This window comes from Solanum lycopersicum, chromosome 5, assembly GCF_036512215.1.
Source record: "Solanum lycopersicum chromosome 5, SLM_r2.1".
Lineage (NCBI taxonomy): Eukaryota > Viridiplantae > Streptophyta > Magnoliopsida > Solanales > Solanaceae > Solanum > Solanum lycopersicum.
In genome coordinates, this window is record NC_090804.1 from 39,870,972 (window position 1) to 39,883,028 (window position 12,057).

General features: G+C 37.3%; 1 protein-coding gene across 1 annotated transcript; it reads left to right on the plus strand.

The window, feature by feature from the left end:
• The first annotated feature begins 9,701 nt into the window (after window positions 1–9,701).
• LOC138348805 (uncharacterized) lies at window positions 9,702–11,756 on the plus strand. The gene is made up of 5 exons (XM_069298384.1): window positions 9,702–10,006; window positions 10,133–10,291; window positions 10,390–10,529; window positions 10,841–10,983; window positions 11,526–11,756. Exons 1-5 carry the CDS (start codon window positions 9,702–9,704, stop codon window positions 11,754–11,756), a joined length of 978 nt encoding a protein of 325 aa, XP_069154485.1.
• The last annotated feature ends 301 nt before the right edge of the window (window positions 11,757–12,057 follow it).

Below are 12,057 nucleotides of genomic sequence, written 5' to 3' on the forward strand. Positions count from 1 at the left end.
CATGACGGCCCGTTGTGACCACAATGACCTGTCGCGAGGTCCGTCGACCCTGCCGCGTTTTAAAAGATTTCAGCAAATGGAGTCCTTTGATTATTTTTTTATGTATAAATAGTTCGAAAAACCTCATTTTTGGGGTTAGACTTTTGGTTATTAGACACTTTTATGTTAGATTCTTTATGAAGATTATTTTGATTATTACACTTTTGATTGTTACACTTTTCTCTGGAGTTGATTGTTGGTGATTTTGTCGATTAATCAAGTAAATTGCTGGATTTTATTCTTTCTAATTGAAGTAAGTGCATGAATTCTTATATTATAAATATGAATATTGTGATTATGACTATGAGTAACTAAACTATATAACTAGGGTTGTGGGAACCATGGGTGAATAATAAGATAAAATCTAACGATAATAACAATTCTTGAATAGTGTCTTACATGTATTGATAATTCTTTTGCTTAGATGTATTTTTAACGGATGGCCAACGTTAGAATTCGCCTTAATGCTACTTGCCAGAACAAGCAGGTAGATAATAGGAAAAGAATTATAAACATAGATTTAGTGTATACTATCTAATAGGCTAGTATTGATTGGTACGAGGTAATAACTTAGTCAAATATCAAATACAATGCTTAATATGAGGTAAGGATAAGGGTTAGTATAGCAACACATGTAGCCGAACCAACGTGCGGAGTGAAACTTTCTAGATGCCGAACCAACCATTTAGAAATACAAAACTTATCACTTTACATGCAAGATACTAGTAAAGAATTGTTATAGTTATAATTATTAAGTTAGGAACCTGTGGGGAACACTTAAACCCTAGTTACTTTTATTAATTGATTAAACTCCAATATTTGAATCTGTTAGTTGTCTACTTTGATTTAGCTAATTATGTTCATTCATTATAAAATAAAAAACCCCTTTTATTTTCTTTGTTTTCTAAGGTAATAATTGACTAAATAGTAATAATAATTGATTGAAGTTAAGCCTAAACTATTTTCTTCGTGGAACGATCCTAACCTCATTAGTTGGGTTCTTTACTTGATACGACCGCTTTACTTCTTATTTGAGAAGTAAGTTTGAGCGTATCAAACATGTCAACATTTCGAAAAGATAAATGGATTGGTAGAAACATCTTATCCCAGTTTATATGATATGGAACTTGACAAGGTCTTCTGAACAACAAAAGAATAGAGAAATAACTTCTGGATGTACATTTCAAATAAAATCCTAAAGCCTAGGGATTAGAAGTCTTGCTGAAATTGATAGACAACATCGATGCAAGTATTCCATACAGAATCATATGCACAATTAAAGAAAATGTCTATGTCAAAGAATGTTAGGGACAAATTGGAAACAAAGATCAGGTTATAAACTATTTGCCCTAGAAATTGATTTAGGGAACACTACCTACTAAGAACAGGGGCTTTAGTTTATTAGCCGTTACCAATGTCAATATTACTATAGCTAGCCTAAACATGAAAGGATATCACTTGGTTACCGATGTTGTCTTTATTATTATCAAATGAAAACAAAGAACCACCTTTTCCTACATTATCTAAAAGCTTTTGACAACTGGAGTTAATTTTAAACATTTTTTTATTGAGATGGGTTGCCTCAAAATTTGATAGCGGCATTTGTGAGTTGGACTCGCTGGAAAGTTGAAAAGACCATTAAGACTATGTTGTTGATGATCCAAGATGGTATTTCTTGGGAGCCTTCAGAATGAGAGAAACACAATGTTTTCGGATAAAACAAAAAAAACACTAGGACCGAAGGCAAATTAACTACGACAGAAGACAAGTTATATCATACTTGTCGATATATAGACTAATGTTACAAGATTGTTTTTAAAATAAATAGCCTAGAATCAATTTCAAATCAATTCTCTTCAATTTAAAAGTGTTAACATAAAATTCCAATCAAAAACCAAATTGGTGCATAAATATATGCATTCCCGTTCACGCCCATTTTCAAAGAAATTGTTCCCTTTAAGCTTCTTAGCATAAACTATAGGTAAGAAGAGCAAATATGGAAACATAATCATTTTTTCATGTTAAATCTAGAACAAGTAATGAGCAAATGTCAGGCAAACAATAAAGTGCTATAACAAACAACAATTATCATGACCAAACTGTTGAATGATTAATAGATCAAAGGAAGTGAAGTTCTCTGAACTAGAAAGACATAAAAGCACCAAACTACTAAATCACTAAAACTTTACTCTTCAACATAGATTAAGACTTACTAAACGTATTGACTAGTTATTTCCTTTATCTGTATTCAGCACAACTCAAGTCTCATATTACATCAACTACAACATTATCAGAGAACCAATCAACACTACACGCAATTCATATTTTCCCATTTAATAATTAAAATATGTATATCATGGAGACATATGGAAGTTTTATCCACATTTAGCTTAAAATCCAACACCAATCCATACGTAAAACAATATAAATGCATAAGATATAACACATAATAAATTTTTTTAATGCATGTTCAAAAGTAGAAACTTTCCTTGATGAGTAGAACACTCTAACAATATGTATAACAGTAGCAATTGATAAGAGCAATACAAACAAATGACCAAGCTTGATTGTAACAGCCCTAAAAATTAATAGGATAAATCCTTAAGGTGTCAAGAATGCTTGCGATTAGACCAAGGTTCACATGAATGGATACGGATGAAAACAGACCTCAGAACCCTTACTACAACCAATCAAACTAACTTGGGGTGTTAGTTGAGCTTTGAAAGGTTGGAACCAACCATGTGAGGCTCTTGAAAATGAAGCTTTAATCGAAAGAGTCTTTACCTGACTTAAAAGAGGAAATTTAATGTTTTATGGGTCCAGGGGTAAAATCGTTATTTCCAGGCCAAGGGTAATAATGTGATTACCCTGAGGAATTAATAAAGTTATTAATTAATTTAATTTCAAAGAGCAATTCGGGTTGGGGCGACCCGAAGTGAACCATTTTTGCAAATGGGGTGTTAGTCTAGTTCGAGCCCCACTAGAAGCATCAAATTAAGGATTTAATTGTTGATTAAAAATCTTAATTTTGTAAGGTAATAATGGTCGTTTCATCTAAGATAAATAAATCAAATTTTATTAATTAAATTAAACCTTACTTTGACCAAATTCAACCCTACACCCTTAGTCCTAATAAATCACTTTCACGTCACTCAACTGTCTTTCACGTCTCTCAACTCTCATTCTCTCACGCTCTCCCTAACAAAAGAAAACTCTAGAACTGTTTAACAACAAAATTTCTTCACACTTGACGAACAAACACGAAATTTCTAGGAAAGCAAGTTCACCAAAAATGTTAGGCAAAAGGGAGGGGAGTTCCGTCGAGAATTGGTGAAAGTTTTGATGTTGGACATGGTTGGAGAGGGTTTTTGACAGAAGGTAGTGTGTGGGTTAAACGTCAAAAGGTATGGGTTTCTTATCTCTTGGTCCCTTTCCCCAAGAGGCTTCTTACGATTCAATATATTAACTCAGAAACTAAGGTTGTTCCCCCGTTGCATGTCCTTGTCACTATCTCCCAAATGACTTCGTAGATTGGGTATTTTGTGCTAGTAGATTGAGGCATGTATTGTTTTCGTAATGAATGCGAATATGTTTATGAACATTAAATCACGAAAATGATAAGCAATGTATGATAAAAAAAAATTATGTGTGTGGGTGCACGTTGGCAGTGAACTTTGATAGTGAATGAGCTTAGTTTTAGACATATGAATTAACAAGTTCGTTATGTGTATTTTATGTGTCAAACGGGTATAAAATGTGATTTTCATTGTAATGAAATATGGTTTATTGAATAAAAATCATTTATCCAAATAAACTTATGAAAGATGCGCCTAAAAATGTATCAAAACGATTTATGAATACACCATTTGAACCATGTAAAAATGTTGATGAAAATGAGTTGAAGAGTGACAAAAATTTCAACCAACTATGCAATATTATTTTAGGTTAAAGCTTAACCATGAAATATGGAATTTAATATATTTTAAAGAGGTTAGGACACCAGGATTTGAACCTGTGACGTCACCCTTTAGCAACTGGTTTCGCCAAAAAAAGGAATAAAAATGGGGTTAAGTGGAATCGAACCTGGCAACTGGTTTCACGAGAAGTTAAAAAGGAAATGGGGCCAAGGGAAATCGAACCTTTCTACTGTGCATTCGCGAGAAAAGAAAAGAAAAAAACAAAGGGGGCTGGGGGATTCGAACTAGCGAACTTGAAAATCAGGAGGAAAAAAATAATTAATCAAATTAATGGGAGGAGTGGGATTCAAGCCCACAACCTCCCAAGATCCTAGAGAAATTAAATTAAAATAAGGTGGCTGTGGGGGTTCGAACCCACAACCTCCTTATTCTAGCGAATTAAATGATAAAATCAAAGAAGCTATGGGGGTTTGATCCCACAACCTCTTGGTTGGGACAAAATGGGCAAAGTGATTTTAATGAAAAATATATAGGGATTGTGGGGGTTCGAACCCACAACTCTTCGGCCAAATTAAGAAGAAAATCAAGTAGAGAATTAGAGATATTTTATTAATGTTGGGGTTCAATCTATAGTCCCAATGTGATGGAGATTAAAAACAAAATCAATGAAAATGTTAATGTTATGCAAGAGATTCGAACTTGGGTTCCCTTGCCTAAAGTTCCGTATTGATACATAAGTCAAACGTGAAAAAAATATCTGACAATAATGCCACTTACTTAGATATAAATCAAGATCTTGGCATATATACATGATACATAAGTCTTGTACTACATAATCTTATGAAAGTAAGAATCACTTAACGAACTATCAATGAAGCCCCATGGCGTGTATGTATAGACACATAAGTCTAACATATGTTCAAAAGTAAGTGAACCTAATATGTATGTAATGAAATAATGAACCCTAGGAGGGTTTAGTATGAGTGTAAGATACACCAAGTGCATTGGCATATGATGAGATGAACTGAAATGATGAAATGAACAATGAAATAATGAAACCCTTGAAGGGTTAAGTAAGGGTGTGAAACACACCAAATGACCAAGTGTATTGGCATATAATAAAATGAACATTCATTTAATAAAAGGTGAGTAAATATGAAAAGGAAAGGTGCTAATGATGAAGAATATGGTGACAACATGATACGAGGATATTGTAAATGATGATAGCAATCCTAACTGAGCCTAAGTAAATGTTACCAATACGTACTCACCTATGAGAGTGTGAGATATTGAAGAGACCAGTCTCTATGAACATTCTAAAAAGACTTTTGAGCTTAACACACTCAATGCGAATGATGAGATGAGAAATCATCTAATGAGCTATGATGTCCTCATACTCGAAGCCAGCTTCCATGACGTATGAGATGAATGTAATGGAACTTGATACTAAGCACCGATAGACTAGCTATAAGCGGTGATGCCTTCTTTGGGAAGGGCGGAGGTTCACATAACTCTCATGAGATAAGAATGTCCATTTTGCCGGGTATGTGTGTACTTACATTTCCTAATCATCGAACTTATACTGCCAATATAGGGATCTGGCGGGGTTAAATTTCCATGTACGCTAACATGTTATTGGGTTACTTTTGCTGGTGATTCAACCACTTCTTGGTGTGGGGGATACACTGGATTTCATGATGCTCACATTATCTATGTCGGTTAAAGTTAATGTTCCCAATGAATGAATGAGGCCACCTTCAAATGAAGCACATAATGAAATGAATGATACCAAAATGTGTTAGGATAGGATAATCAATAGGTGAGCTAGACTCAGGTAATGACATTAGGTTATTCTTGATCACTGCCCATCAAACCCAATGAAATTCTTAAACTACATCCTAGGTATAGCTGGTGTCCATTCTAGCATATGAATGAAACGAAATGAAGTACGTATGAATGAATGAAACAAACTCTATGTTTGCTAACGAAGATTCCATAATTGAGGTCCCATATGTTGATCCCTCATTTTTGAAAGTCTTAATGTCAAGTCCATGATTCCAAGGTCTCATGACATATGAATGAATGATATGAAAGAAGTTATGTGTTATATGTTATGTGTTGTATGCAATATGATATTTATGATGATGCATGTCACTTACATGGCATGACTTTCCTAATCCAAATATGGGAAGCTCATGGACTTTCCTAATCCAAATTTAGAAATTTCAATGACTAACATTATCCAAATTTGGAAAGTCCACTCACTTGACTTCCCATAATCATGTTGTTAGGTAAGAGATATTCTTTCTCATGCATGTTCTTGGTGTGTGATTGCATATACCCATACTTAGTACAAGTGTGTACTAACCCTATACGACTCTACTATTTAAGGTGCAGGCACAGGTGGATGATAGAGGTACAGGATCGTTGTTGCAGATATCCGGACCTTCAACATTCATCCGGTCCTGGTAGGTCCTCATGCTTTCGAGAATGCTACTGTTATACATTCTCGTTTAGTTTTAGAGTTGAGCTAGTGGAGCATATTCCACTAGCGTTTCCTTCGTGTTTTTATTCAGACTTTGTATTGGTGCCATTTTAGCAATTACACACTTAATACTTATAGAACTATTTCTTTCACTTTCTTATCTCTTAATGTTAGACGGTTGATGATGAATGAAATGTTAAGAATGTTTAGCAAGTATGTTAAACAACAAAAAGTTTCAAATTTATTTCTAAAATTAACCTTAGTGAAGTATGAATAAAGAAAGTAGGCTTGTCTGTGACCTCTGAGAGGTTAATGACGCCGATTTCATCTGGATCTAGATTCCAGTAGTGACAAAGTTGGTATCAGAGCATTAGGTTAAATTTCAAGAATAATAAGTTCACATCAGCCACATTGAGTGGTTTTTAAGTCATGGTAGTGAAGCGCACCACTATCCTTGATTAGATACTGCATGATGTGTAGGAAATTTCCCTTCTTCTAATCTTATCATGCTATTCCTACTGTCTGAGTTCTTGGTGTTATGAGTGTGTCTAACATCAATCCTTGTTGTTTTCAAAGAATGAAAAATAGGAGAGCTATTGGTTAGAGGAGAGGAGGAGCAGTTGCTGGGGACAATCAAGTTCCACTTCGGGCTCAAGCTGAAGGAGTGGCTATTCCAATTAACCCTGCTGGGTTGACTGATGCTGATGTGAGGGCATCTCTAGCCCAGATGGCACAAGCTATCACGACGCAAGCTTAGGCTATGACTGCCAAGTCAACCGGCAGGATGTTTAGAGGGAAAATCCACTGGTTCGCAGCATGGCTGACGGACCGCGAGATTTTATGAGGATGAATCCTCCTATATTTACAGGGGCTAAGACATCAGGGGATCCACAAGAGTTTTTAGAAGAGGTGCATTAGATCGTTGTGGATATTGGGGCCACTGATATTAAGAAGGCTGAGTTGGCTTCCTATCAGCTTAAGGATATTGCACAGACTTTGTGAAAGATGTCGCAAGATAGCCGTGTCTTAAGTGGAGTACCAGTAACTTGGGAGCTGTTCAAGACAATATTTCTAGTGAGATTCTTCTCTAGAGAGATGAGGGAAGCCAAGGTAGAGGAGTTCATCAACCTTAAACAAGGATATATGATAGTCTGGGAGTATTCCCTAAAGTTTGTTAAGCTATCAAGGTATGTTACTTTCCCTAGTATTCAATAGCAATAATGGGGACAATACAAAGATTTGTTAAAATCATCAAGGTGTGCTACTTCCTTGGTTTCTAACAGCAGGGATGAGATGAGAAGGTTCCTCACATGATTAAATGGGGACCTGGAGGAGGAGTGTCGATCTACAATGCTCCATGATAATATGGATCTTTCCAGGTTGATGGTGCATGTCCACCAGGTAGATGACAGGCGCAGAAAGAGAGGTTTTCGTGATTTTAGGAGGCCTAGGCCTCAAGATAGGGTAGGTTCAAGCCATGGAGGCCACAGAAACCACTTTGGCATCCGTGAATAGTCAAGGTTCAAAATGGGGCAATAGAGTTATGAGAATTCCAATCCTTAGAGGGTGCTACATCTAGAAGAGGCAGACTTGAGCCCAAGAAGTGCAATGGAGGTGAGATGTAGCGTCCTAATAAGAATTGTACTAAGTGTGGCCAAACTCAATGTGGAGAGTGCAGACAGGACACTAATGCCTACTTCGGTAGTGGTAAGAGTGGACACATGGTAAGATATTTTTCACAAAATAGAGATCAGGCTGGAGGTAATACATAGTCTAGGCCTAACCCACAGGGTGCAGCAGCAGTCGAGCCTCCCAAGAGGAACAACTTCTATGCCCTGAAGGGTAGGGAGGTGCAGGAGAAGTCCGTTGATGTGGTCACAGGTATGCTGCAAGTATTCTCAACTTCTGTTTATGATTTAGTTGATCCACGGTCTACACTTTCCTCTATGACTCCTCTGCTTGCCCTTACTTTTGAAGTACTACTTGAAGTTCTACATGATCCTATAGTGGTTAGTACGCCTTTAGGAGAAAATGTAAGAACTGATAGGGTATACAAGGATTTCCCAATAGTTGTAAGTTGTAAGAGTGTGTGTGAAAACTTGGTTGAGTTACCCATGCATGATTTTGATGTTATTCTTTGCATGGTTTGGATTCAAAATGATTGCCCAATAGTTGTAGGTGGTGAGATTTTGCTTCCCTAATGAAGAAGAGTTAGTCTAGGAAGGGTACAATTCTAGTCGTCCTAATCCCCTGATTTCAAATCATGATGTCCAAGGGGTTATTATTTCATCTTGGTAATGTTAAGGATTTATATCATGATATTCCTTCCATAGACTCAATGCCTGTAGTAAATGAGTTTCTAGATGTGTTTTCTGAAGATTTTCCTGGAGTCCCTCCCCTTCGAAAGATCGACTTAGAACCTGATACTAACCAATCTCAATTTATCCTTATAGATTGCTATAGCAGAACTCAAAGTGTTGAAGCTAAAGTTAAAAGATCTCACTGATAAGGGTTTCATTCGGCCAAGCATATCCCCTTGCCGCACTCCAGTGTTGTTTGTAAAGATTCAAGATGTGACCCTTAAAATGTGTATCGATTATCGGAAGCTCAACAAAGTCAGTATCAATAACAATATCCACTTCACAGGATAGATGTCTTGTTTGACCAACTCCAATGGTCTAGTTTCTTTTCAAAAATTGATCTTCGTTCAGGTTACCATCGCCTTAGGGTTAGGGATGGAGGCATTCCAAAGACAGCCTTTCGTATCCTCTTTGGTCACTACGAGTTTCTAGTCATCTCTTTTGGTCTCACAAATTCACCTGTTGTATTTATGGATCTCATGAAGAGGGTCTTCCGTGAATACCTTGACTCTTTCGTCATAGTATTCATTGATGACATTTTCATCTACTCTAAGACCAAGGAAGAGCATGAACAACATTTTAGACTAACCTTGCATGTACTTAGACAACTCTAGTTGTATGCCAAATTAAACAAGGGTAAATTTTGGCTTAGATTAGTGACCTTCCTGGGTAATGTTGTGTCTGATCAGGGTCTAGAGGTGGACCCCAGGGAGGCTGTGAAGAACTAGACAAAGCGTCTTACTCCAACTGACATTCGTAGCTTTTTAGGATTGCCTAGTTACTACCGCAGGTTTGTGGAGGGCTTTTCTTCTATTGCTGCCCCATTGACAACTCTGATTAAGAAGAAAGCCAAGTTTGAATGGATGGAGACTTGTGAGAAGAGTAGCCAAGTTTGAATGGATGGAGACTTGTGAGAAGAGTTTCCAGGAGCTCAAGGACAGACTCACTTCAGCATTGATGCTTACTCTGCCGAAGTGTGGTGAGAATTACATGGTTTATTGTGATGCATCTAGGGTTGGTTTGGGATGTGTTCTTATGCAGTCTTGTAAGGTGATAACCTATGCTTCCAAACAGCTCAAGGTTCATGAGAAGAATTATCCCACTCATGACCTAGAGTTGACAACTGTGGTGTTTGCACTGAAGTTGTGGAGGCATTATCTGTATGGAGTGCATGTGGATGTGTTCATAGACCATAAGAGCCTCCAGTACGTGTTCACATAGAGGAAGTTGAATCTACGTTAGCGGAGATGGTTGGAGATGTTGAAGGATTATGACATTAATGTGCACTACCATCAAGGTAAGGCTAATGTTGTAGCTGATGCTTTGAGCAGGATGAGCATGAGATGTACAACCCACGTTGAGGATGAGAAGAAAGAATTGTTGAAAGATGTACACAGACTGGCCAGTCTAGGTCCGCAATTTGTTGACTCTACTAGTGCAGATGTTTCAGTTCTTCCTAGTTGTGAATCATTATTGGTAGTTGAAGTCAAGTAGGGTCAGATTTAGATCCTGTGTTGGTGGAGCTAAAGGACTCAGTACTAATGAAGATGAATGAGTATTTCGCTTTGGGAGGTTATGGCATACTCAGGTATCAAGACCGGTTGTGTATACCAGATGTGGATGATTTGCGGACAAGGATTATTTTGGAGGCCCATGTTTCCATATATTCTATACATCAAGGTTTCACAAAGATATATCATGATCTTAAGCATATTTATTGGTGGGATGGTATAAAGAAGGACATCGAGAATATGTGGCCGTTTGTCCTAATTGTTAGCAGGGTAAAGCAGAGCATCTTAAGCTTGGTGGTCTTTACTCAAATTATTGATGTTCTGACTTGGAAGTTGTAAGGCAATAAATATTGAATTTGTTGTAAGTCATTCGAGGACTAGGAGACAACATGATTCCATATGGGTTATTATGGACAGATTGACTATGTCTGCCCACTTTATCTCTGTGAAGTCTACTTAAAGAGCCGAGGATTATGGGAGACTCTACATTGATGAGATAGCATGGGATTCCTTTGTCCATCCTTTTAGATAGAGGAGCTGAGTTTACTTCACATTTATGGAGATCTTTCCGAAAAGGCTGGGGCAGGCAGGTAAAGCTTAGCACTGCTTTTCATCCTTATACAGATGGGCAGGCAGAATGCACCATTCAGACATTGGAGGACTTGTTGAGAGTGTGTGTGATTGAATTCTGAGGTAACAGGGATGACCATCTGCCTTTTATAGAGTTCTTGTGTAATAATAGCTATCACTTAAGTATTGGGATGGGACCATTGCCTTTGATAGAGTTCTTGTATAATAATAGCTAACACTCTAGCATTGGGATGGCAATGTTTGAGGCACTGTATGGTAGAAAGTGTAGATCTCATGTTTGGTGGTTCGAGCTTGGAGATTCATCTATTTTAGGTCCCAAGATTATTCATGAGGCCTTAGAGAAGGTCAGAGTGATTAGGTACAGGTTTGGTACTGCATACAGTCGGTAGAAGTCATATGTGGATAACAGAAAATGGCCCTTAGAGTTTAATGTTGGTGACCAGGTTTACTTGAAGATATCACTTATGAAAGGGGTGATGAGATTTGGTAGAAATGAAAAGTTGAGTGTGAGGTATGTTGGTCCATATGAGATCCTACAACGTGTGGGTGAGGTGCCCTGTGAGTTAGCATTGCCGCGGAGCTAACTTTTGTTCATCTAGTCTTTCATGTCTTTATATTGAAGAAGTGCCTAGGTGATCCAGTACTAATCCTACTTGTTGACGGTTTAGGGGTTGGTAAAGACTTTTCTTATGAAGAGGTACCTGTTGAGATCTTAGGAAGACAGGTCAAGCGGTTGAGGAACAAAGAGATTGCCATAGTGAAGGTAGTGTGGAGAAATCATCTTGTTGATGGTGCTACGTGGGAGGCTGAGGCCGATATGAGATACCGCTACCCTAATCTTTTCAGCTCTTGAGGTTAGACTTCCTACTCTTAAGCCTATGTTCCTTATCTCTCCGTATTTTGTTTCTATTACTTGATTGTGTATAGTAATTTTATTATGATCTGACTGGTATTAAGATATGAAGTGGTAGTGTCATTTGGGGGCGAATGTTCCTAAGGGGGGATAATTTAACAACCCTAAAAATTAATAGGATAAATACTTAAGGTGTCAAGAATTCTTTCGAATAAACCAAGGTTCAAACCGATTTATATGCGTAGAACCAAACCACATAACCCTTAATACGACCAAGACAACTTACTTGGGGAGTTAGTTG

Excerpts from the sequence above, each read along its gene's own strand:
- LOC138348805 (XM_069298384.1), top strand. The coding sequence starts at position 9,702 with ATGGAGACTTGTGAGAAGAGTTTCCAGGAGCTCAAGGACAGACTCACT. Across the intron at positions 10,292-10,389 it reads TTATTGGTAGTTGAAGTCAA|GTATCAAGACCGGTTGTGTA; the intron begins GTAGGGTCAGAT and ends TGGCATACTCAG. Across the intron at positions 10,530-10,840 it reads GCATATTTATTGGTGGGATG|ATAGAGGAGCTGAGTTTACT; the intron begins GTATAAAGAAGG and ends CCATCCTTTTAG.